Source organism: Salvelinus namaycush, chromosome 41 (assembly GCF_016432855.1).
Source record: "Salvelinus namaycush isolate Seneca chromosome 41, SaNama_1.0, whole genome shotgun sequence".
Lineage (NCBI taxonomy): Eukaryota > Metazoa > Chordata > Actinopteri > Salmoniformes > Salmonidae > Salvelinus > Salvelinus namaycush.
In genome coordinates, this window is record NC_052347.1 from 18,688,589 (window position 1) to 18,716,495 (window position 27,907).

Below are 27,907 nucleotides of genomic sequence, written 5' to 3' on the forward strand. Positions count from 1 at the left end.
TTTCCGGCTACCCGGATAAAGCACTAAATAAACTTCAGTTAGTGCTAAATACGGCTGCTAGAATCCTGACTAGAACCAAGAAATTTGATCATATTACTCCAGTGCTAGCTTCCCTACACTAGCTTCCTGTTAAGGCAAGGGCTGATTTCAAGGTTTTACTGTTAACCTATAAAGCGTTACATGGGCTTGCTCCTATCTATCTTTCCGAGTTGGTCCTGCCGTACATACCAATACGTACGCTACGGTCACAAGACGCAGGCCTCCTAATTGTCCCTAGAATTTCTAAGCAAACAGCGGGAGGCAGGGCTTTCTCCTATAGATCTCCATTTTTATGGAACAGTCTGCCTACCCATGTGAGAGACGCAGACTCGGTCTCAACCTTTAAGTCTTTACTGAAGACTTATCTCTTCAGTAGGTCATATGATTGAGTGTAGTCTGGCCCAGGAGTGTGAAGGTGAACGGAAAGGCTCTGGAGCAACGAACCGCCCTTGCTGTCTCTGCCTGGCCGGTTCCCCTCTCTCCACTGGGATTCTCTGCCTCTAACCCTATTACAGGGGCTGAGTCACTGGCTTACTGGTGCTCTTTCATGCCGTCCCTAGGAGGGGTGCGTCACTTGAGTGGGTTGAGTTACTGACGTGATCTTCCTGTCTGGGTTGGCGCCCCCCCTTGGTTTGTGCTGTGGTGGAGATCTTTGTGGGCTATACTCGGCCTTGTCTCAGGATTGTAAGTTGGTGGTTGAAGATATCCCTCTAGTGGTGCGGGGGCTGTGCTTTGGCAAAGTGGGTGGGGTTATATCCTTCCTGTTTGGCCCTGTCCGGGGGTATCTTCGGATGGGGCCACAGTGTCTCCTGACCGCTCCTGTCTCAGCCTCCAGTATTTATGCTGCAGTAGTTTATGTGTCGGGGGGCTAGGGTCAGTTGGTTATACCTGGAGTACTTCTCCTGTCTTATCCAGTGTCCTGTGTGAATTTAAGTATGCTCTCTCTAATTCTCTCGTTCTCTCTTTCTTTCTCTCTCTCTGAGAACCTGAGCCCTAGGACCATACGTCAGGACTACCGGGCATGATGACTCCTTGCTGTCCCCAGTCCGCCTGGCCTTGCTGCTATTCCAGTTTCAACTGTTCTGCCTGCGGTTACGGAACCCCTACCTGTCCCAGACCTGCTGTTTTCAACTCTTAATGATCGGCTATGAAAAGCCAACTGAGATTTATTCCTGATTATTATTTGACCATGCTTGTCATTTATGAACATTTTGAAAATCTTGGCTCTCTCTAATTTTCTCCTTCTCTCTTTCTTTCTCTCGGAGGACCTGAGCCCTAGGACCATACGTCGGGACTACCGGGCGTGGTGACTCCTTGCTGTCCCCAGTCCGCCTGGCCTTGCTGCTATTCCAGTTTCAACTGTTCTGCCTGCGGTTATGGAACCGCCACCTGTCCCAGACCTGTTGTTTTTCAACTCTTAATGATCGGCTATGAAAAGCCAACTGAAAATTATTCATGATTATTATTTGACCATGCTTGTCACTTATGAACATTTTTGAACATCTTGGCATAGTTCTGTTATAATCTCCACCCGGCACAGCCAGAAGAGGACTGGCCACCCCTCATAGCCTGGTTCCTCTCTAGGTTTCTTCCTAGGTTTTGGCCTTTCTAGGGAGTTTTTCCTAGCCACCGTGCTTCTACACCTGCATTACTAGCTGTTTGGGGTTTTAGGCTGGGTTTCTGTACAGCACTTCGAGATATTAGCTGATGTACGAAGGGCTATATAAAATAAACTTGATTGATTGATTGATTGATTGATTGATTGAACTGTATGCTGAGCACTTGTTGGCTGCTTTTCCTTCACAAAGAAAGTAGAGGTTTTTACACTTGGAACCGGCAGGTTTGCTCGAACTTATTTATGGTTTCCTCGCACATAAAAGTGGTGGAAATGAGGGAATTAGTGAAGGTCATAATACAGCATATCTGCAAACACCTTCACCACACCTTCATTTCTTACACCTCCACCACACCTTCATTTCTTACATCTCCACCACACCTTCATTTCTTACATCTCCACCACACCTTCATTTCTTACACCTCCACCACACCTTCATTTCTTACATCTCCACCACACCTTCATTTCTTACACCTCCACCACACCTTCATTTCTTACATCTCCACCACACCTTCATTTCTTACATCTCCACCACACCTTCATTTCTTACATCTCCACCACACCTTCATTTCTTACACCTCCACCACACCTTCATTTCTTACACCTCCACCACACCTTCATTTCTTATATCTCCACCACACCTTCATTTCTTACACCTCCACCACACCTTAATTTCTTACATCTCCACCCTGAACAAATTGCAGGTGCTAATCTCATTCAATTCAAGGTCAGAATAAGCATAGAGAAAAAAGTGCATACAAAGGGAATTACTTTTCATTTACATGCGCTTAACTTGGTTCGGAATCGGCCCCCAACAGCGCAAAAACAAACACCAATTTGGAAACCCTAATGAAAGCAGCTCCAGGCAGCCCCTTATTGCCATTTCACACTGTCTTTTTGTCTGATTATCCGAACAGAATCTTGGTCCAGATGCATGGGCCAGTCGTGCAGTCATGCACAGATTGTGATTGGGGTGGTCAGGCCGATGCCCCTGCATGCCACTGGGAGAACAGTGTCCCATGTCTGACCGTACTCCACAGCTGCCAGGGTGGCACAATAGACCCTCTCTCTCAATTTTCCCGAGGTTAACAACAAAACTGATACATTGTACCCATTCCGTATGTAATTTGATGACAGGGAAATAGTGTTTGTCCTGCGTCTCTTTCTTTACAACAGCGTAACTTCCTGGAAATATAACCATTGTGTGTGTGTGTGCGCGCGAGAGAGCGAGAGGATAGCGATGACACAGCGTGCTTCCGACTCATCACACCCATTGCCGTTTCCTCCCTACTCGCTCCATAGGGCAATATTCCTACTACCCTTGTTTCTTTAGTCACGCGGACTCCATACCACAACCACATCCGCCCAACCACTGGGTACAGATGTCAGTTCAACGTTAAGTTTTTATTTACGTTTGGATGAGTTGTCCACTAACGTGAATTCAACAAAAATGTGACTATGTCATCAGGATTTTAGTTCAACGTTGTGTGAAAAAAAATCAAATTTGTCTTCCACGTTAAAACAGATTTTTAGGGGTTGAAATTAAGTGGAAACAACGTTGGCTCAACCAGTGTGTGCCCAGTGGGCACCCATGTCATGATGAATAGTTTCCACAAGGCTACAACAAGTTAAAAGGAAACGAGTCAAGGTTCAAGTTCATTATAAAACGTTTTAATAAATAAAACTGAGGTAGTGTCATTGGAATGGTTTGTTTCACAGTTTTGGTTATCAGTGTCGATACAATTCATTTTGGTTCGTATGGAAGAAAAGTTCCACAGTTTAACCAACTAACTTACAATTCCAAATTAACAAAATATACATGTGAATGTATCACACGGGTAGAACATTCAGAACATTTAATGGAACAATGTATGTAATAGGTCAAATGTTTGGATTACTGGGACCCACAACAGTGATTAATAGCAAATATTTGGTCTAGTATTTTCAGCACCATGGCGCACGTGTAGGCTATAAAAGTCCGTATAACCAGCACTATTCAGTCGGTTTAGGCGTGTGCCGTGTATTGTATTCAGTCCTTTTCGACCAAACAATGTTTTTCCGTCTCCCTCTTTTGGCGCACAGCCAGCGGGGAAAGTCACAGTGGGAGAACAGGAACTATTTTACGGTAACGATCAGTCACCTCTCACAAAACAAGCTCCAAGTTTCGGAGAAATCTCCACTGAGCCCGGGACAGCCCCGTTTCCAACATGAGAGACCACCGCATTTTATAGTGTCTGAACGCATATGCGGCCTCCTCTCTCTCTACCCGGCTCATAACCGGATAGTGTTGCCCATGGCGCATTCCTCTTGCTCGGTCACAAAATTGTATTTATGAACCCAAATCAAAGCAAACTCTTCATTGTCCCTTCAAAACGCTGCAATGACTCTTAAAATGGGCACCGATGAGGCCAATGAGTCCCCACTGACACGGTAGCAGTTCACAGAGCTCCGTATGACGTTATTTCTCCCTTGCTCCATTTTCGCTTTCTTGCAGGGGAGGAAGTCGGGCTCCGCGGCCACCTTGCCCCGTCTCTTCCTGGCGTTACCGTCAGGCCTCGACGGGCCCCGGTTCTCCTTGTCTTCCCTACTTGCTGTTACACTGCAGTGTAGCGGGTGTGAGCTCGTTTCGTCCTCGGAGGATGAGGCACTCTCCTGGGGCTGGGGGGTCACGGGTAGTCCAGACAGAGTCGAGGAAACCTCCCTCTCCAAAGGGTCTCCAGTTGTTTCCTCCATCGGCGACTCTTGCTGGACCGGCTCTGCTGCTGTCGTGGTTTCACAACTGGCCTGCGATGCGTGGTAGATATCCCGGGCGGACTGCATTACGAGCGTGAGCAGCAGGCACCGGTGGAGACGGTGTCCCCCGCGCTGGGCGCGCGAGCTGTATAGTTTACCTAGAGCGTGGACCATAATCCTCTTGGCCTCAGCGCTGACCTCCATGTTGTTGCTTATTATTGATCTTAAGACGTTTAAAGACTCGTTAATTTGATTGCCACAACTTTGGACCTTCCTTTACCGTTAGGGCCTAGATTCTCCAAACTTCACACACACACAGACATGAACGTGCCTGTACAACCCGCTTTATTATAACTTCGCTGACGTCAGTGACTCGCTGTCATCTGAGAGGTGTAAGTTCTTCCATGAGCTCCTCCTATGCCAAAAGCCCCACAAGAGCTGCGGATAACGTGTAGTAGCCTCCTACACTATATTTAGACTACTATTTATGACTCGACACATGTGTAGGTTGTGTTATTGCCAAAATCCCCACAAAAGTGAACAGACCTTTGATAATGTCTAATTACAGCAGGTAGCAAACCTATAATTTACAAGTCAATCTTGTCAGTGGTACAAATATTCAGAAAAAAAGGAGCAAGGCCACAAATCATTTGTTACAAACCTTTTATTAAGATAGTTTTTTTAAATCCATGTTGACATTTATCTTAATGATTTTTCTTTACAGTAGTTAATGTGCAATTACCTTGAATAATATTGGGTCACAGTTAAGGGGTTTCACAAAGTTATTGGCACTTGGAAAACAATGAGAACAGAATGAGCACTGGCGCTACAGGGTCACAGAGGGCAAGGAGCAGGGGCAGAGACATTGGGGACGCTACTGCACTGGTTTCAATAAGCGGTTTGTGGGTATATACCTCATGCTGAGAGTGCACGACTAACAATCCAACTTCTTTAGTGCCTCTATGTATAATATACAGTATATCTATACATATATTCATATTTATATATGTATATGTGAAAAAAGGTCCTTCTCCAAGCCTATATACGCCTTTGTTTGTCCATCCTCTTGAGATGTGTGTGTTGGGGGAGGAGGGACATCTACCTGTAGGGATGTAGGATGAATCAGCTTGAACTGTCCTGTCTCACACAAACAAACATTCCTTTCTGTTCCTTTAGTCTTGTGCTTCAGAGCTGAGAGAAGTAACCCTCTCCAAAACACAAAACTGAACTTTGATCACTTAGTAACCAACTCAGTCATTGACTATGGTCTGTGGGGGAAATACTGTCATCTGGTGGTGGCTCCAGGCAGTGCACTGGTCTGCAGTACCACATGTGAACAGCAGGTGGTGAACAAAGAGTGGATCTGACAGTGTCCATAATATCCTGGGATCTGTTCAGCAGGGTGAAATCAGAGCCTGGTGTACAGGTTCAATAACAGGTGCAAAGTTTGTAATTCAGACCTCTATAGCTCCACACACCCACTACTACCCACCCACCTCCCCAAAAATCATTCCCCCCAATAGACAAGAGACAGTACAGTGCCCTAGTCTTCCCATCACCCCCCCCCCCCCCCCTGGAAGAACCTCTCATGGAACCCTCATCACAAACAATGAAAAAAATATACAGTTCTCTGTCTAGCTCTCGGTGCTCTGTCTAGCTCTCGGTGCTCTGTCTAGCTCTCGGTGCTCTGTCTAGCTCTCGGTGCTCTGTCTAGCTCTCGGTGCTCTGTCTAGCTCTCGGTGCTCTGTCTAGCTCTCGGTGCTCTGTCTAGCTCTCGTACAGTTATCTTTCCTTTTCAATTTTTTCTTCAGCAAGAAGTTGGTAAATCATTCACCACCTTCAATTAGTAGCATTTCTTTAAGGTCTTTACAGTACACGTTTCTTTAAAGAAAAAATAAAACAAGCAATACAAGAAAAAAAAAGAAAAAACATTTTAAAAATTAATATTTTTTTCTGTACAACATTCTGATGGACAGACAGTCTGCAGCCACGACACCTCTTCCCTAAACATGACCCCACCTCCCTCCCTTCAGTCACACCAACTCAGTAGCACATTAGGCCAGTACTTTAAGACCAAAGCAACCATCATCCTCCTCTGACCTGTAGGCCAAATGCATGCTGGGAGCTCACACACACACCAGTCTCCATGACGTCTCGACAACACGCGAGACCAAGTAAAAAAAATAACAAAACATATATAAAAAAACGGTCCTCTTTCATCGCTTCCACACTTTTACACAATCACCCTACATAGGAAAACGCTAGACGAGCGTAGAAAGAAAATCAGCTCAACGGTCCCAATATTTACAACAGGAGTCATCCCAGTGCATCCCACATCCACAGATCTGAGACGCAGGCTATGTTCCAATACTCTCTAAATGCACCCTTCCTTTAGTCCCTTCCCTGAAGTACTTACATCAAGGAAAGGGGGGAAGGATGCAGCTTAAAAATATTTGAACAAGGCCATGCCTTTGCATGACCCTTGGGTTGATTCTCCACACAACCCATCAAAACCCCTTAAAGGTGCAGGAAACATGGGTTCACCCCATATAAAAAGGTGCTTCACCTCCCCTTTAACATGTCCATTTTGGATTTACCGAGCGTGAGAGTTAAACAACAGTAATCGGGACAGAAATACTATGCATAGAGTGGACCTGCTTCTCAGCCGTATGGATAAAAGTGAATTGTGTCCGCTCTATACCTCACTTTTCTATCTGAAGGTGTCTCACATCTTTTGGATTGCAAAGGTGTATGGAAGATGGTGTAGGTCATTGTTCACAAAGACAAGTGTCCCAGCAGAGAGTCTTAAACCAATCCAAAACACTACCAGGTGGAGGACATACACACACGTAAAAGCACACTCACTCACACACGCACATCCACCTAAAGCGCACTCACACACATCAATCGCACAGGAACAAATATACTTTTCAGTCACATTCGAGGAATGAACACAAATGCTTGCTCTCGCACATATATGAGACTGTTTAAAACATACCAACATACTCCACCGGAATGCCAATCCCCCTGTCCTCACCCCATCTCTCTTTGGGACACGTGTGTGTGTGTGTTACAACTCTGTCTCAAGCTGAACAACCTGCCACCTTTTAAAGCCCATTCTACTCCCTCCTCCCAACATCAACATAAGCAGGACCCACCCCTGCATATCCATGTCGATAAAAAAAAGGCACATTCCATTATTCCAAATGTTTTCCGGTCCTTGAATCACCACCTCATGATGTGTAATGATGTCAGTAGTCTGCTTCGGAGCACGTCACTAACCAACAGAGGGGTTAGCTAGCTAGCACAATAGTTGCAGCAGTCAACCAGTTGATTCAAGCTGTGCATTTTTTACATTTTTAGCCGTGATTTTCGAGTAAGCAGTATAGCTAGCATAGTAACGTTGCTAGCTCGCTAGCAAGCATAACATAGTCAGTCATCGTTGTCAACAGCCACATAGGTAGGCTTCCTTGACAGTTTCCATAGAGAAAAAGGACAAGAATAAGATAAGCTATATTGGATTGCCGCAGGTAGAAGGTGCCCAGTTCTGTCTTAAAAACAGATATTTTTCAGTTCAATAGTTTGTCAAAACAGAAAACTCAAAAGGCCCTACGTTAAGACTTTTCTGACCACTTGATCAATACCATATTTTTATGCAAAAATAGCACTAATTTATTTGCTTTTAAATCTTATTTTTTCGGAGCAGGACTTTCTTTGCAAAAACAGCTGTTCAAAATACAATAAAACAACAGAGATTTAAAACCAATCCCTCTCTTTCTCTCTGTACACACCCACGGTTGTATAAATACATATTCAAAAAAATATGACCGTCTTTTTCTGTTCCCCTTGGATTTCTTTACAATTATGGTACAACCTGTAGTCCTCATCTCTGGATCCATGTTACAAACAGAGAAAGGAGCTGTGATCATAACAGCTACAAGAGAGACAGTACATTAAAACCGAGGGCATAATCCTTTTGTTCTGGTCACAGAAGGGTGTGGGGTTGGAGGACTGGTGGGGTAGGGGTCTTTCTATCGCTCCCTCTCTCCCCTTTTCTCTCATTCTAGAGAGAAACTACAGTCTCTCTCATATCCATAGAGTAGTTATCTTTCTGTCGGTTTGTTTTTCCTCAAGAGGTTGGGATACAATCGTTCAGACTGAAATTGTGCAATGCTGCTGACATCTACATTCAAAACCAGGGGAATGTGTTTTGATATGGAGAGGCAGGAATTTGGTTAAAAAAACTAAAAATGTAAATAAATAAAAATACTGCAACCCCACAAACCCATCACCCTTTCTCTACCCCCATACTAATATACAGCAGAAACCATATTAGAAGTTACGATTGCTTGGACTTTCGCTTTCAAAATTAAAGCATAACTTCCTGGTTAACATCCTGGTAACAACCCCTGTTTCCCCTAGCAACGTTTCAGAGTCACATATCGGAGGATCAAAAGGCCAAAGGGTCAGGGGGATGGGCCACACCACCAGAGGAGAAGAAAGAGGGGAGTACAGGGAAATATAGGTATTCATCATCATCATCATCATCGTCTTCTAAACACTTCTGTACTCCACCTCCCCATCTAAAACAAAGTGCCTCCGTCGCTGCCCACCCCCTGCAGCGACTCGCCGGACGAGCCGCCTGTCTCGGCGCCCTCCAGGGAGTTGGGTTCAAAGCCTGGCTCCGCCCCTAGGGCGTCAGCCTCCATCTTGGCGTCAGGGAGGAAGGCGGAGTACGCGTCGCCCTCGGCCATGAGCAGCTTCAGCTTGGGGATCCAGCTCTTGCGGACGACGCGGCGGGCGTTGGTGCACATGTCCGCCGCGATGGCGTTCATCTCGCTCTCCTTGAAGCTCGTGGCAAAGTTCTGGCTGTAGACTGATGGAGGAGAGAGAGAGAGAGAGAGGGGAGGAAGGAATGAGGGAGGGAGGGAGGGAGGGGAATAGAGAGAATAAGAGAGAAAAGAGGAAAAGACCAGAGAGTTAGGATTGATGAGTCCAATCATAAATCAGCCGTCCATTTGTACTAACAAAAAGGCACTTGTGTTTAAGTGAAACACTCACATTTGACTGCGTGCAAGACTCTGTTGTCCAGGGGCTTGCGGCTGGGGTCGTTAGTGGAGGAGCGGATTCCTGTTCCACAGCTGTTAGCCAGAGTATTCCTGACAGGGAGAGAGTATAATGATACCTTTATAAACATACAGACATCCATCAACTGTTAACACACACACACACACTGGCAGGCAGGCACACACGACAGGTCAGACGTATAAACACACACACACACACACACACGTATAAATATACACATCAGACGTATAAACACACACACTTGTCAGACGTATAAACACACACACACGTCAGACGAATAAACACACACAGACACGTCAGATGTGTGAGAGAGAGAGAGACACACTAACCTGTCGAAGAAGGCAGCCAGCAGCCTCCTGAGCAACACCTTGTGTCTGGTCCCTGCACTCACATGACAGTTCATCAGCTGGGCTCGAGATATGAACACACATGTACCTGCAGACACACACACGCACAGACATTAGTGAGAATCAACAAAAACAAACACACTGAACAGTGTTAGGATGGACTACTCCAGACACCACCCCTATTGAATTTATACACACACACTGAACAGTGTTAGGATGGACTACTCCAGACACCACCCCTATTGAATTTATACACACACACTGAACAGTGTTAGGATAGACTACTCCAGACACCACCCCTATTGAATTTATACACACACACACTGAACAGTGTTAGGATAGACTACTCCAGACACCACCCCTATTGAATTTATACACACACACTGAACAGTGTTAGGATGGACTACTCCAGACACCACCCCTATTGAATTTATACACACACACTGAACAGTGTTAGGATGGACTACTCCAGACACCACCCCTATTGAATTTATACACACACACAGAACAGTGTTAGGATGGACTACTCCAGACACCACCCCTATTGAATTTATACACACACACAGAACAGTGTTAGGATGGACTACTCCAGACACCACCCCTATTGAATTTATACACACACACACTGAACAGTGTTAGGATGGACTACTCCAGACACCACCCCTATTGAATTTATACACACACACAGAACAGTGTTAGGATGGACTACTCCAGACACCACCCCTATTGAATTTATACACACACACAGAACAGTGTTAGGATGGACTACTCCAGACACCACCCCTATTGAATTTATACACACACACTGAACAGTGTTAGGATGGACTACTCCAGACACTACCCCTATTGAATTTATACACACACACACTGAACAGTGTTAGGATGGACTACTCCAGACACTACCCCTATTGAATTTATACACACACACAGAACAGTGTTAGGATGGACTACTCCAGACACCACCCCTATTGAATTTATACACACACACTGAACAGTGTTAGGATGGACTACTCCAGACACTACCCCTATTGAATTTATACACACACACAGAACAGTGTTAGGATGGACTACTCCAGACACTACCCCTATTGAATTTATACACACACACTGAACAGTGTTAGGATGGACTACTCCAGACACTACCCCTATTGAATTTACACACACACACAGAACAGTGTTAGGATGGACTACTCCAGACACTACCCCTATTGAATTTATACACACACACTGAACAGTGTTAGGATGGACTACTCCAGACACTACCCCTATTGAATTTATACACACACACAGAACAGTGTTAGGATGGACTACTCCAGACACTACCCCTATTGAATTTATACACACACACAGAACAGTGTTAGGATGGACTACTCCAGACACCACCCCTATTGAATTTATACACACACACTGAACAGTGTTAGGATGGACTACTCCAGACACCACCCCTATTGAATTTATACACACACACAGAACAGTGTTAGGATGGACTACTCCAGACACCACCCCTATTGAATTTATACACACACACTGAACAGTGTTAGGATGGACTACTCCAGACACTACCCCTATTGAATTTATACACACACACAGAACAGTGTTAGGATGGACTACTCCAGACACTACCCCTATTGAATTTATACACACACACAGAACAGTGTTAGGATGGACTACTCCAGACACTACCCCTATTGAATTTATACACACACACAGAACAGTGTTAGGATGGACTACTCCAGACACCACCCCTATTGAATTTATACACACACACAGAACAGTGTTAGGATGGACTACTCCAGACACTACCCCTATTGAATTTATACACACACACAGAACAGTGTTAGGATGGACTACTCCAGACACCACCCCTATTGAATTTATACACACACACAGAACAGTGTTAGGATGGACTACTCCAGACACCACCCCTATTGAATTTATACACACACACTGAACAGTGTTAGGATGGACTACTCCAGACACTACCCCTATTGAATTTATACACACACACAGAACAGTGTTAGGATGGACTACTCCAGACACCACCCCTATTGAATTTATACACACACACTGAACAGTGTTAGGATGGACTACTCCAGACACTACCCCTATTGAATTTATACACACACACAGAACAGTGTTAGGATGGACTACTCCAGACACTACCCCTATTGAATTTATACACACACACAGAACAGTGTTAGGATGGACTACTCCAGACACTACCCCTATTGAATTTATACACACACACAGAACAGTGTTAGGATGGACTACTCCAGACACCACCCCTATTGAATTTATACACACACACTGAACAGTGTTAGGATGGACTACTCCAGACACTACCCCTATTGAATTTATACACACACACTGAACAGTGTTAGGATGGACTACTCCAGACACTACCCCTATTGAATTTATACACACACACAGAACAGTGTTAGGATGGACTACTCCAGACACCACCCCTATTGAATTTATACACACACACTGAACAGTGTTAGGATGGACTACTCCAGACACCACCCCTATTGAATTTATACACACACACTGAACAGTGTTAGGATGGACTACTCCAGACACTACCCCTATTGAATTTATACACACACACACTGAACAGTGTTAGGATGGACTACTCCAGACACCACCCCTATTGAATTTATACACACACACACTGAACAGTGTTAGGATGGACTACTCCAGACACCACCCCTATTGAATTTATACACACACACTGAACAGTGTTAGGATGGACTACTCCAGACACCACCCCTATTGAATTTATACACACACACAGAACAGTGTTAGGATGGACTACTCCAGACACCACCCCTATTGAATTTATACACACACACAGAACAGTGTTAGGATGGACTACTCCAGACACCACCCCTATTGAATTTATACACACACACACAGAACAGTGTTAGGATGGACTACTCCAGACACCACCCCTATTGAATTTATACACACACACAGAACAGTGTTAGGATGGACTACTCCAGACACTACCCCTATTGAATTTATACACACACACAGAACAGTGTTAGGATGGACTACTCCAGACACCACCCCTATTGAATTTATACACACACACTGAACAGTGTTAGGATGGACTACTCCAGACACTACCCCTATTGAATTTATACACACACACAGAACAGTGTTAGGATGGACTACTCCAGACACTACCCCTATTGAATTTATACACACACACAGAACAGTGTTAGGATGGACTACTCCAGACACCACCCCTATTGAATTTATACACACACACAGAACAGTGTTAGGATGGACTACTCCAGACACCACCCCTATTGAATTTATACACACACAAGCCTGGATACGTAACATAGACATGCTCCCAGAGAGGCCTTGACGTGGCTAATATTAACCACACTGACACATGCCTAATCTCTTATATACAGTTATCTCTCAGTGTACTGCAGAACCAGGCCACGTCCCATTTCACTAGTCATGTAAGGACCACTCTCAGTGTACTGCAGAACCAGGCCACGTCCCATTTCACTAGTCATGTAAGGACAACTACTACAGTAGAGTATACAGTGTGTGTATAGTATACACTAAGAGTACCAAACATTATGAACACCTTCTGAATATGGAGTTGCAACCCCCCTTTTGCCCTCAGAACAGCCTCAATTAGTCGGGGCATGGACTCTACAAGAGGTCAAAAGTGTTCCACAGGTATGGTGGCCCATGTTGACTCCAATGCTTCTCACAGTTGAGTCACGTTGGATGGTGGACCATTCTCGATAGAGACAGGAAACTGTTGAGCATGAAAAACCCAGCAGCGTTGCAGTTCTTGACACAAACCAGTGCGCCTGGCACCTACTACCATACCCTGTTCAAAGGCACTTAAATATTTTGTCTTGCCCATTCACGCTCTGAATGGCACACAATCTATGTCTCAAGGCTTAAAAATACTTGTTTAACCCGTATCCACCCCTTCATCTACACTGATTGAAGTGGATTTAACAAGTGACATCAATAAGAGATCATAGCTTTCACCTGGATTCACCTGGTCAGCCTGTCATGGAAAGAGCAGGTGTTCTTAATGTTTTGTACACTCAGGGTATAAGTTGTGTACTATCTTCAGTTGAACACTCTGTTGTTGCAGAGAAAATGCAAACTAGTGTATTCAAGGTTAAAAAAGGCTTCCATTTTAACATTTCAGACTTGATTCGCCTTAACGAAAAATCTATCAACCCCTACAACATGTCCATTCATTATAATCCTCATAATAATTCACATTTCCTGTTGCTGCAGGATTAGTTTCCTGCTGTTCAAATTAAGATAGCACATCTTTAACAAGGCCACATTTCACTTCGGTCCCTAGACCCTTCTCTGACCGTTCTCCTACTCCAGTTCTGAAATGACAGAATGGATCCACACACACTGACCTGAGACAAGCTCAAGTTTCTCTGCGGGGTCCCCCTCCTCGTATAGTTTGGGGTGGCAGCGGTTGCCTATCTGTGTGATGAGCTCAGCGGGGAGAGACGACAGGTCCTGGCGACCCCGCATACGACCCCGGGTCTCTGAGTGGTCTGGCAGGGCCTCCACACGCTCACCAGCTACCAGAAGGAGAAAGACATGTGTTAGATCTGACCTTTATATATATATATACACACACACACACACACACACACACACACACACACACACACACACACACACACACACACACACACACACACACACACACACACACACACACACACACACACACACACACACACACACACACACACACACACGTCGGTACCTGCGGCGCCCACGTTGAGCATGCTGTACATGGTATACATGTTACAGATCTGCCTGTACTGCTCCTCCGTCTGCTCCTCCGTCACCTCCTCCTCTTCCTCCTCGTCATGGTAACTGATAGGCGAGTCACTGGTGTAGGCGCTCATCGTGCCCGGGCTGGCGCCCTCCGATGCCACGTTGCCCATGGAGACCACACTCCCGTTGGACCCGCTGCCGTGACCCCCGACCCCTGATCCTATCCCCGCCCCGCTCTGGATGGCACTCCCTCGCACGGACTCCTGGGAAAAGCGGGCGGCCTTCCTGGACCCACCTCCACCTGAGCCCCCTCCACCCCCGTCTCGGCTGCTGCTGCCCTCCCACAAGCGCTTGGCCACAGGGGTGCACACCACCGAATAGGGCGAGGCTTCTGATTGGTTGCCCTGCTGCTCTGTCTTCACCCGCGACACGAGGGGGAGGGGGGTAAGGCAGGAGGCGGGGCGACTGCCAGTCCCCGCGGCAACGGTTTGAGTGACGGGGCTCTGGGGTTCGGAGGTCGGAGCCTCCTCGGCCTGCAGGCCCTGGGAGTCACAGCTGGGCGAGGAAACCTGGAGGAGGAATATGGAGAGAATACATTTATCAATAGTTTATTATGGAAATATAAATATACTGTATATGCAAATACTTGCAATGATTGTGATAAGTGGTTGTTTACACATCTCAGTTGAGTGTACTGTCGCTCTGGAAACGCCTGGTAGAATTCTGCAAAATGTATCAGAGTTTCTGAACATGTGGTGCCGGACACTTGATCAGCAACATTTTAATTTACCGGACATTTGAGAAATTTACCGGACACATTTGCATTTGGTGCATAGCGTGATTAGGGTGTCCATCCACGGTGCTCAGAATGACAGCAATCACATTTAGAATATGGTCATTCATATTAACAGAACATGCAAGTCGAGGATGCAACGATGTGCGGTCCTTCTGATGTGCACTTCAAACACATTTACTTTTCCTCAGCCAACAAGATGAGTAACCCACAGCAAAATCACTAGCCTATGTCAATCTACTATAGTTTAGGCTGCCTATTCTATTGGTCAGCTTGTTGAGAATAAATAGACTATTCCAAACAGACTCTGGGACAGTTGTGGGCCGATAGAGCGAATGCAGTAGAAGCCAAGGTAAGTTGCTAGCTAGCATTAAACTTATCTTATAAAAAACAATCAATCAATCATAATCACTAGTTAACTACACATGGTTGATGATATTACTAGTTTATCTAGCGTGTCCTGCGTTGCATATAATCGATGCGGTGCGTATCGTTGCTCCAATGTGTACCTAACCATAAACATCAATGCCCTTCTTAAAATCAATACACAGAAGTATACATTTTTAAACCTGCATATTTAGCTAAAAGAAATCCAGGTTAGCAGGCAATATTAACCAGGTGAAATTGTGTCACCTCTCTTGTGTTCATTGCACGCAGAGTCAGTGTATTTGCAACAGTTTGGGCCGCCTAATTTGCCAGAATTTTACGTAATTATGGCATAACATTGAAGGTTGTGCAATGTAACAGCAATATTTAGACTTATGGATGCCACCCGTTAGATAAATACGGAACGGTTCCGTATTTCACTGAAAGAATAAATGTTTTGTTTTCTAGATGATAGTTTCCGGATTCGACCATATTAATGACCTAAGGCTCGTATTTCTGTGTGTTATTATGTTATAACTAAGTCTATGATTTGATAGAGCAGTCTGACTGAGCGGTGGTAGGCAGCAGCAGGCTCGTAAGCATTCATTCAAACAGCACTTTCCTGCGTTTTGCCAGAAGCTCTTCGCTGTGCTTCAAGCCTATCAACTCCCGAGATTAGGCTGGTGTAACCAATGTGAAATAGCTAGCTAGTTAGCGGGGTGCGCGCTAATAGCGTTTCAAACGTCACTCGCTCTGAGCCTTCTAGTAGTTGTTCCCCCTTGCTCTGCATGGGTAACGCTGCTTCGAGGGTGGCTGTTGTCGTTGTGTTCCTGGTTCGAGCCCAGGTAGGAGCGAGGAGAGGGATGGAAGCTATACTGTTACACTGGCAATACTAAAGTGCCTATAAGAACATCCAATAGTCAAAGGTTAATGAAATACAAATCGTATAGAGAGAAATAGTCCTATAATTCCTATAATAACTACAACCTAAAACTTCTTACCTGGGAATATTGAAGACTCATGTTAAAAGGAACCACCAGCTTTCATATGTTCTCATGTTCTGAGCAAGGAACTTAAACGTTAGCTTTCTTACATGGCACATATTGCACTTTTACTTTCTTCTCCAACACTTTGTTTTTGCATTATTTAAACCAAATTGAACATGTTTCATTATTTATTTTAGGCTAAATTGGTTTTATTGATGTATTATATTAAGTTAAAATAAGTGTTCTTTCAGTATTGTTGTAATTGTCATTATTACAAATAAATAAAAATCGTCCGATTAATCGGTAATGGCTTTTTTTGGTCCTCCAATAATCGGTATCGTCGTTGAAAAATCATAATCGGTTGACCTCTAATCAAAAGGGCACTACACATGCGAGCAGTTTCATGTAACAGATGAAAATATCAGTTATAAATTTAGAACGAGAGGAGATCTAATAGGCTACTTTGAAGCAACGTAAGACATGCCTCAATGTGTATTAAAACGTTAAGGTTTCAAACAATTAAGAATATGTTTTCAAAATGCATACTGCCTCCAGCTCATTGCAAAGTGGTGTGTGACGCACTGATGAAGCCTGCCTTCTGTTGCCGTTTGATGCAGATGCAGCGTTCAAGACAACTGGGAACTGGGGAAAAAACAAGCTCTGACTGGGGAAAAAGTTTTGAACAGTCATCCAACTCGGAAATCCAACTTAGGAAATCAGGCCTCTTTCCAGAGCTCCGGCGTAATAATTTGACCTCGTATTTTAAGATACTGTACATACAAATATACTGTACACACGTACCAATTTACTTCTACTAAATTATGCAGATTACCCAATAGACCAATAAGCATGACCAGTCAAATGTATTTCCATTGACCGGTATTTCCATCAATAAATAGGCTAAAAAGCATTACTTCACAATGGGATTTTCTCTTCTCCCTAGCAGTTGGCTGACACAAATGTTATTTATCTGCATTTTTTTTTTTTTTTTTACGGACAAAAGCAAGCTGTTACAGGCTAACAGAAACCCTGGAATGTATGTGTGTATTATTCTAAGACCTCTGAATAAAGAGCACAGCATAACGACACAACCTGTGGTCACTGTGTGTGATTGTGTTGCAGGACAAGCCTCCCCTTTGAAGGAGGCCTTCTATCCACCTCAACCTTAAAGGAAAACTCCACCCAAAAACAATACTTTGGTCAAATGTTTTGCAGCCGGTATCGGCAGGGTAGCCTAGTGGTTAGAGCGTTGGGCTAGTAACCGAGAGGTTGCAAGTTCGAATCCCCGAGCTGACAAGGTAAAAATCTGTCGTTCTACCCCTGAACAAGGCAGTTAACCCACTGTTCCTAGGCCGTCATTGAAAATAAGAATGTGCTCTTAACTGACTTGCATAGTTAAATAAAGGTAAATAAAAATAACATGATGCAAAATGCATCATAAAGTCTGTATTTTGAAAGTTATATATCTTGAAAACTTGATTGCTGACATGCAAAACATTTTTGGACTATATCAACAATGGACTAATGAAACAAATACCAAAATATTGTTTTTGGGTGGAGTTTTCCTTTAAACATGCTTGGGTTGTTAAAAAGGCTATATAAAACCCATGTATTATTACCTTGAGGAAGAACTCTGTGCCCTTCTCCATGATCTGCTGGATCTGCAGGAAGCCTGCGGTGTACATGAGGAGGAACTGGTCTCCCACTGTCATGCTGAGGCGGCCTGTGTAGCAGAAGGCCAGGATCTGCTGGAAGCTCTGGGGCTGGACGGCCGGGGGGAGCTCCACCACTGTGGGGGTCTTGGAGCCGCTGCCTCCCCCAGTGCTGAACAGGTCCCGGAAGTAAGAGCTGCTAGCCGCAAGCACGGCACGGTGAGCCTGGAGGAGGAGGGAGGAGTAAGAAGATTCTATAGAGTTATGAGTAATATAAGGAATGTTTCCTTTGTTTGAATGATACATTTATTTTAAAACTGTGTGGTTGATCTTTTGGGAGGTGCAAAATGTCATGATTCTGATCACTCAGATTCTGATTCAGTGATTAGATTTTCTGTTATTTTTCTAACATAAAAAAATGTTGACCAATAATGGCAAGTTATGAAGGGCAACGGGATAATAAACTCATAAAAATCAAGCTGTTACCGCCGGGATAGACTGATAGATAAATAATTGGTCTTGCACATCAGAACACTAAATGTACATTATAGTACACAATCTACGCAATTCACACAGTAATATCCCACCTTGAAGGCGTGTCCCTTGACGACCACGGAGACATCACAGTAGAGCCCCTGGAGACGCTGCTCGTTCAGACACTCCAGGACGTTGTTGCCAAAGTTAGGAATCGCCATCTGAAGGGTCTGGGCCATGGTGCGCTACGCACACCACCACAGGGTCTGGAGGGAGAGATATCAGCAACATATTTTAAAAGAGCCAATTCAATCAGTTACCAATCTTCTGCATGAGGCTGACCCGTTTGTCCCCAACCTAATGAAGCAACAAACAGTAATGCCCTGTACTTAACCTATATCATGGATTCCAACACCATTGGTAACTACATTGAACAAAAATATGTAAAGTGTTGGTCCCATATTTCATGAGCTGAAACAAAAAAATCCCAGGAATGTTCCATACTTACAAAAAGCTTATTTCTCTCAAATGTTGTGCATACTTTTTGTATGTCTCTTTTAGTGAGCATTTCTCCTTTGCCAAGATAATCCATTCACCTGACAGGTGTGGCATATCAAGAAGCTGATTTAACAGCATGACCATTACACAGTTGCACCTTATACTGGGGACAATAAAAGGCCATTTAAAATGTGCTGTTTTGTCACATAACACAATGCCACAGATGTCTCAAGTTTGGATGGAGTGGGCAATTGGCATGTTGAATGCAGGAATGTCCACCAGAGATGTTGCCAGATAATTGTTAATTTCTCTACCATAAGCGGTATGGTAGAGAAATGAGAATTCAGAGAATTTAGCAGTACGTCCAACCAGCCTTACAACCACAGACCACGTGTAACCACGCCAGCCCAAGACCTCCACATCTGGTTTCTTTACCTGCGGGATTGTCCGAGACCAGCCACCCGGACAGCTGATGAAACTGAGGTGTCTAATAAAGCCATTTTGTGGGGAAAAACTGATTGGCTGGGCCTGGCTCCCCAGTGGGTGGGCCAATGCCCTCCAAGGCCCACCCATGGTTGCACCCCTGCCCAGTCATGTGAAATCACTAGAATAGGGCCTAATTTATTTATTTCAATTGACTGATTTCCTTATATAAACTGTAACTCAGTAAAATCTTTGAAATCCTATCAGCTCAACTCTGACCTGAACACTAGCGGACAGCACCCTCCAATGGACTAAACATGTTTAGTGATGATACCCATTTGGAAGCAACTGAAGTGAACCTAACGCTTTCATTTGTCATACAGACAAAGTAAACCATTTTACAGTGTGTTTTGAGCAGAAAGGAGACCCTTAAAATACTATTTGAAAAAGCCTACTTATCCATATGTAGCAAATGTCAATGCCCCCCCCACACACACACACACACACCTTATTCTGAAAAGTGAAAGCATATCACTTCTATCTGCTATTTATATAGGCCTAAAACTGTCTCAAACCAACTCAGATGTTATTTGATTGTAAAATGTGTGTTTCCATCTGTGTAAATATCCTACTCCTATAGTACTACAGTGTGGGTTTGAATTGCCCATAACCTATTCTCTCAAACATACAACCTAAACGTGCAGTCCTCTAATATTTGATAGGCCGATGCTCAAAAGTCAACAGAAATGAAAGGTCTGTCATTCCTCTCGACAACATCATATAGAATAGCGTTTGTGGATGAAGAGGAAGAGACAAAGACAATGAGCCACTCTGGACTATTAAGATGCACCCTTAAAAGGTTCAGTGTAAGCGCCTCCTCTCCCCTCCCACTATCTCTGAAGCTCAGCACAGACATCCACCTCAGCTAACCCCATAACAACCATAAACAGCACAGACATCCACCTCAGCTAACCCCATAACAACCATAAACAGCACAGACATCCACCTCAGCTAACCCCATTACAACCATAAACAGCACAGACATCAACCTCAGCTAACCCCATAACAACCATAAACAGCACAGACATCCACCTCAGCTAACCCCATAACAACCATAAAACAGCACAGATATCAACCTCAGCTAACCCCATAACAACCATAAACAGCACAGACATCCACCTCAGCTAACCCCATAACAACCATAAACAGCACAGACATCCACCTCAGCTAACCCTATAACAACCATAAACAGCACAGACATCCACCTCAGCTAACCCCATAACAACCATAAAACAGCACAGACATCCACCTCAGCTAACCCCATAACAACCATAAAACAGCACAGACATCCACCTCAGCTAACCCTATAACAACCATAAACAGCACAGACATCCACCTCAGCTAATCCCATAACAACCATAAACAGCACAGACATCCACCTCAGCTAACCCCATTACAACCATAAACAGCACAGACATCCACCTCAGCTAACCCCATAACAACCATAAAACAGCACAGACATCAACCTCAGCTAACCCCATAACAACCATAAACAGCACAGACATCCACCTCAGCTAACCCCATAACAACCATAAACAGCACAGACATCCACCTCATCTAACCCCATAACAACCATAAACAGCACAGACATCCACCTCAGCAAACGCCATAACAACCATAAACAGCACAGACATCCACCTCAGCTAACCCCATAACAACCATAAACAGCACAGACATCCACCTCAGCTAACCCCATAACAACCATAAAACCGCACAGACATCCACCTCAGCTAACCCCATAACAACCATAAACAGCACAGACATCCACCTCAGCTAACCCCATAACAACCATAAACAGCACAGACATCCACCTCAGCTAACCCCATAACAACCATAAACAGCACAGACATCCACCTCAGCTAACCCCATAACAACCATAAACAGCACAGACATCCACCTCAGCTAACCCTATAACAACCATAAACAGCACAGACATCCACCTCAGCTAACCCCATAACAACCATAAACAGCACAGACATCCACCTCAGCTAACCCCATAACAACCATAAACAGCACAGACATCCACCTCAGCTAACCCCATAACAACCATAAAACAGCACAGATATCAACCTCAGCTAACCCCATAACAACCATAAACAGCACAGACATCCACCTCAGCTAACCCCATAACAACCATAAACAGCACAGACATCCACCTCAGCTAACCCCATAACAACCATAAACAGCACAGACATCCACCTCAGCTAACCCCATAACAACCATAAAACAGCACAGATATCAACCTCAGCTAACCCCATAACAACCATAAACAGCACAGACATCCACCTCAGCTAAGCCCCATAACAACCATAAACAGCACAGACATCCACCTCAGCTAACCCCATAACAACCATAAACAGCACAGACATCCACCTCAGCTAAGCCCCATAACAACCATAAACAGCACAGACATCCACCTCAGCTAACCCCATAACAACCATAAACAGCACAGACATCCACCTCAGCTAATTAGCCCCATAACAACCATAAACAGCACAGACATCCACCTCAGCTAACCCCATAACAACCATAAAACAGCACAGACATCCACCTCAGCTAACCCCATAACAACCATAAACAGCACAGACATCCACCTCAGCTAACCCCATTACAACCATAAACAGCACAGACATCCACCTCAGCTAACCCCATAACAACCATAAACAGCACAGACATCCACCTCAGCTAACCCCATAACAACCATAAAACCGCACAGACATCCACCTCAGCTAACCCCATAACAACCATAAAACCGCACAGACATCCACCTCAGCTAACCCCATAACAACCATAAACAGCACAGACATCCACCTCAGCTAACCCCATAACAACCATAAACAGCACAGACATCCACCTCAGCTAACCCCATAACAACCATAAAACCGCACAGACATCCACCTCAGCTAACCCCATAACAACCATAAACAGCACAGACATCCACCTCAGCTAACCCCATAACAACCATAAACAGCACAGACATCCACCTCAGCTAACCCCATAACAACCATAAACAGCACAGACATCCACCTCAGCTAACCCCATAACAACCATAAACAGCACAGACAACAGAGAAGCAGTACTATCACATCAACGTGTTATTATCTATGAATCAGTACCCAAAACAGAATTCCAGCTATCAGCTTGTAAGCACTGTCACATATAGCGGTTCCACTGCATGGTGCTGGCTTCACCAGCGTTGTTGGGGGGTTGATTCCTGCACGGGCAGCGGGCCACCCATACTGAATGTGGCACTGTCAACTAGTCACTTTTCATAAAAGCATCTGATTCGCTAACTGATGCTATAGGTCGACCGATTAATCGGAATGGCTGATTAATTAGGGCCGATTTCAAGTTTTCATAACAATCAGAAATCTGTAAAAAAAAAAAAAAAAATTACACCTTTATTTAACTAGGCAAGTCAGTTAAGAACACATTCTTACTTTCAATGACGCCTAGGAACAGTGGGTTAACTGCCTTGTTCAGTTGCAGAACGACAGATTTTTACCTTGTCAGCTCAGGGATTCAATCTTGCAACCTTACGGTTAACTAGTCCAATGCTCTAACCACCTGCCTCATAATCACTGTTACGCGAATGCAGTAAGAAGCCAAGGTAAGTTGCTAGCTAGCATTAAACTTATCTTATAAAAAACAATCATAATCACTAGTTATAACTACACATGGTTGATGATATTACTAGTTTATCTAGCATGTCCTGCGTTGCATATAATCGTTGGACTGTCGTTGCTCCAACGTGTACCTAACCATAAACATCAATGCCTTTCTTAAAATCAATACAGAAGTAAATATTTTTACACCTGCAAATTTAGCTAAAAGAAATCCAGGTTAGCAGGCAATATTAACCAGGTGAAATTGTGTCACTTCTCTTGTGTTCATTGCGCGCAGAGTCAGGGTATATGCAAAAGTTTGGGCCGCCTGGCTCGTTGCGAACTAATTTGCCAGAATTTTACGTAATTATGACATAACATTGAAGGTTGTGCAATGTAACAGGAATATTTAGACTTAGGGATGCCACCCGTTAGATAAAATACAGAACGGTTCCGTATTTCACTGAAAGAATAAATGTTTTGTTTTTGAGATGATAGTTTCCGGATTCTACCATATTAATGACCTAAGGCTCGTATTTCTGTGTGTTATTATGTTATAATTAAGTCTATGATTTGATAGAGCAGTCTGACTGAGCGATGGTGGGCACCAGCATGCCCGTAAGCATTCATTCAAACAGCACTTTCCTGCGTTTTGCCAGAAGCTCTGCTGTTTATGAATTCAAGCCTATCAACTCCCGAGATTAGGCTGGTGTAACCAATGTGAAATGGCTAGCTAGTTACCGGGGTGCGCGCTAATAGCGTTTCAAACGTCACTCGCTCTGAGACTTGGAGTAGTTGTTCCCCTTGCTCTGCATGGGTAACGCTGCTTCGAGGGTGGCTGTTGTCGTTGTGTTCCTGGTTCGAGCCCAGGTAGCGGCGAGGAGAGGGATGGAAGCTATACTGTTACACTGGCAATACTAAAGTGCCTATAAGAACATCCAACAGTCAAAGGTATATGAAATACAAATCGTATAGAGAGAAATAGTCCTATAATTCCTATAATAACTACAACCTAAAACTTCTTACCTGGGAATATTGAAGACTCATGTTAAAAGGAACCACCAGCTTTCATATGTTCTCATGTTCTGAGCAAGGAACTTAAACGTTAGCTTTCTTACATGGCACATATTGCACTTTTACTTTCTTCTCCAACACTTTGTTTTTGCATTATTTAAACCAAATTGAACATGTTTCATTATTTATTTGAGGCTAAATTGGTTTTATTCATGTATTATATTAAGTTAAAATAAGTGTTCATTCAGTATTGTTGTAATTGTCATTATTACAAATAAAATAAAAATAAGAAAAAAATAATAATAATAAAATCGGCCGAGTAATCGGTATCGGCTTTTTTTGGTCCTCCAATAATCGGTATCGGCGTTGGAAACTCATAATCGGTCGACCTCTAGTATAGGCTATTATTGCATCCATTACACATGCATGTTCTAGCATGCATCTATGCACCTACACACGCAGTCACACGCAGCCAACCGCTTATAGACTACACACACACAAAAGCTGCCATTGACGGGGTGGATACTATGTGGCAGCATTAACAGACAGACAGTTAGAATCTTCTCACCTAGTGAAACACTAGATTCACAAGAAGTCTGACTAACATATTAAAGGTGAAGTAAGCAGCCCAACATATAAGCCTTGTTTTGGGATCCAGCCAGCCACACTGGTAAAATAAACACTGTCTTTGTCTCCATCCCTCTCTCTCATGCACTCTCGCAAAAACACAGATGCGCACACACACACACCAACGCAAACAAACACACACACATTCACACACACACACTAAACAATACTGCCTGTTTACAGTTTGGCAGGACACACACACAGAATAGAATAAAGCCTGGGTGTGTTTGCGGAGTTTGCATTGAGAGAGCGACCAAGGAGGGTAGGAGAGGGGCCTGAACAAGGGCTGTCCCCAGCAAAGGGGTCATGTCAGGCACAGCAGCCAGGTTAGAGGGCAGAGAAGAAGTTCAGTTCACCCACTGCCTCACATCTCATACCGGGTAGTGGAGTCAGTCACAAAACTAGGTCACACAGTGTCAACATAAGAGCCAGTCTTTTCACAGGAGCCTCAAGAATGTTTTGCCAGCATTTAAAATGCAGACACAGCTTATGTGATGTTGTGATGGACCAAGGACCAACATATTTGTGATCTTATAGAAAGTAAAAATATTTTCCAGTTTATCCACACTCCTAGACTATAGTCTGAAAACACCAACTGCTAAATTAATTTAGATTGCCTTATAGATTATTAGAGAGGGTTACATGGGTGGTGGCCAGCAGCATACCACCCTGCATCCCACTGTTGGCTTGCCTCTGAGGCAAAGCAAGGTCCTGGTCTGTCCCTGGATGGGAGTAGGGGGCACTACTGCCTCTGGTCGAAGGAGATCCCAATGCCCCAGGGCAGTGAATGGGGACATTGCCCTGTGTAGGGTGACATTTTTCAGATAGGACGTTAAGCAGGTGTCCTGACTCTCTGTGGTCACTAAAGATCCCATGGTACTTATTGTAAGAGTATGGGTGTAATGTTAACCCCGGTGTCCTGGATACATTTCCAAACTGGTCCTAATCATCACCAGCTTTCAATTGGCACATTCATCCCCCCTCCTCTCCCCTTCAACAATATCCAGGTCGTTGCTTTAAATTAGAACGTGTTCAGTAAATTTACCTGGTAAAATAAGGGTAAACAAAATAAGGTGCTGGCACAACTATTTTATAGGCATTTCCTGGTTTCAAAACCCATGTCTACTGTAAGGACATAGCTTGCCTGCTATAAATGTTGCCTACACACAATGCAACTATCAATTCAATGTTTACTTTTCTTCTTGGGCTACTGACCATCATTGAAATACATTGTTCATCGTTTCAATGAATTCGAGTAGCATGCAAATTGATATAGGCATGCTCAAATTGATAACATCGAAAACTGTTCCCGAACCACATTCATTAAATACCAATTAAATTAAACAGTTCAAAGCAAACCTCTTAAGTGATAGCTAGCTGATACTAGCTACAAATTGTATCTCCCGTGAGTTGCGTTTTGACCAGGATGCAAGATCAAACCGCGGCGATAGCTGTCTCTGTGCGGAGGTGACCGCCGCGCCGTGTGCCAGTCTGCCCGCTCGGAGTGCTCCACTGGCACGGGCCGGGGGGCGACAGAGAATGGCAGTGAATGCAGCAACACGCGATCCAGGAGCGCCACGGCGTTTGCCAGCTGTCAAAAAAGTATACGGATATAATAACGAACTTTAATCAGTTTGAAAAGGTCCACATCTTTCGCTTTTAGTCCCGTCTTTCATTGCAATATACGCATCCCATCCGCAGGCCTGTGAATCTGGTGCCTGTCAGGACTAGCTAAGCTAGCTAAACTAGCAAGCTAACATAGCACTGCTAAAATATTTTGGGTTCGCCCCAGCGCACCATCCACCTCATGCACTCAGACAACCGCACAGTATCCGCTGCTTCCGCGATTACCCACGAAATAAAAACAACCGATTGTCACAAACTGTATCGATGAGGTTGACAGTTGTCCCACGGTGTCAGCTATCGATTCCAAATCGTATTTATTTAAATATTTTTGGGATGGGGAAATGACTCCCACTGCTATACTCCATTTTACCGACATCAACAGGTCATCTCAGGACACGCAGCAGCTGAGGGCGAGCCAGACGGAACCAGTGCGGCACAGAACAGGGGGGTTCCAAGTCTGTAGACAAGACCTCTATTTAAACTTCTCACCAATGTCATAGATGGCCAAAATATTTGTCTGAAACTTACAATTATTTTAATCGTTTAGCTCACGTAAATTCTTACAATTGACGGTACATAAAAATATTTGATCGTGCACTGTAAAAAGTTTTCGTTCATATGCCGAGGACAAAGTAGCCACAAAGGCATGTGGGGCTCGGAAGTCGCAAGCCGATGAGGTGTTTAAAGTTTGTGATGGTGCCATCCTCTTACCAACCCATCCCCCATCGCACACCTTTCCCAAAACAATAGTTTACCCCCACGAAACATTCCGAACCCATCTGATATCTGTCCCAAACCGCGGTGCCAACTAGGGACACCGGTCTAGCACCGGCGTCATCGCCCACCGCCCCTGCATCCTCGTACGACCCCAACAGACATCCTCATTCTCTAGCAGATACTCACCCCCTAGCTGGGAAACTGATGCAAAGCGTTTCAATGGAGGATTCGATAGCCCTCTCCCCGCACGCTCTTGCTACAGGCAGCCATTCGTTGTGAGCAGTGGCGAGACGCCGATCGCAGAGCTATCGAGGGCGGAACAGTGTCCCAGGGGATTGCGGAGCTCGGAGTCACCGATCGCGCAGAACAGAAAGACAAGCATGACGCGCTCATCATTCAATCGCATGATCGTCTCAAGCACAGCCTCAATTTGGGGAGACCTATCCCACG

General features: G+C 44.4%; 2 protein-coding genes across 3 annotated transcripts; both read right to left on the reverse strand.

Annotated features, from left to right (window-relative positions):
• Positions 1–3,303: 3,303 nt before the first annotated feature.
• Positions 3,304–4,721, reverse strand: LOC120034217 (immediate early response gene 2 protein-like). The gene has a single exon (XM_038980691.1). It carries the CDS (start codon positions 4,589–4,591, stop codon positions 4,022–4,024), a length of 570 nt encoding a protein of 189 aa, XP_038836619.1. The 5' UTR covers positions 4,592–4,721; the 3' UTR covers positions 3,304–4,021.
• Positions 4,722–5,963: 1,242 nt separating this feature from the next.
• LOC120034339 (nucleus accumbens-associated protein 1-like) lies at positions 5,964–27,806 on the reverse strand. 2 transcript variants are annotated; one of them, XM_038980859.1, is made up of 8 exons: positions 27,644–27,806; positions 19,001–19,153; positions 18,381–18,638; positions 14,603–15,185; positions 14,241–14,411; positions 9,805–9,910; positions 9,449–9,546; positions 5,964–9,263 (listed from the first exon to the last, which is right to left on the reverse strand). In XM_038980859.1, exons 2-8 carry the CDS (start codon positions 19,124–19,126, stop codon positions 8,971–8,973), a joined length of 1,635 nt encoding a protein of 544 aa, XP_038836787.1. In that variant the 5' UTR covers positions 19,127–19,153; positions 27,644–27,806; the 3' UTR covers positions 5,964–8,970. The 2 variants fall into 2 exon arrangements, with proteins under 2 accessions (XP_038836787.1, XP_038836788.1); XM_038980860.1 differs by lacking the exon at positions 27,644–27,806 and adding an exon at positions 26,474–27,103.
• Positions 27,807–27,907: the final 101 nt, after the last annotated feature.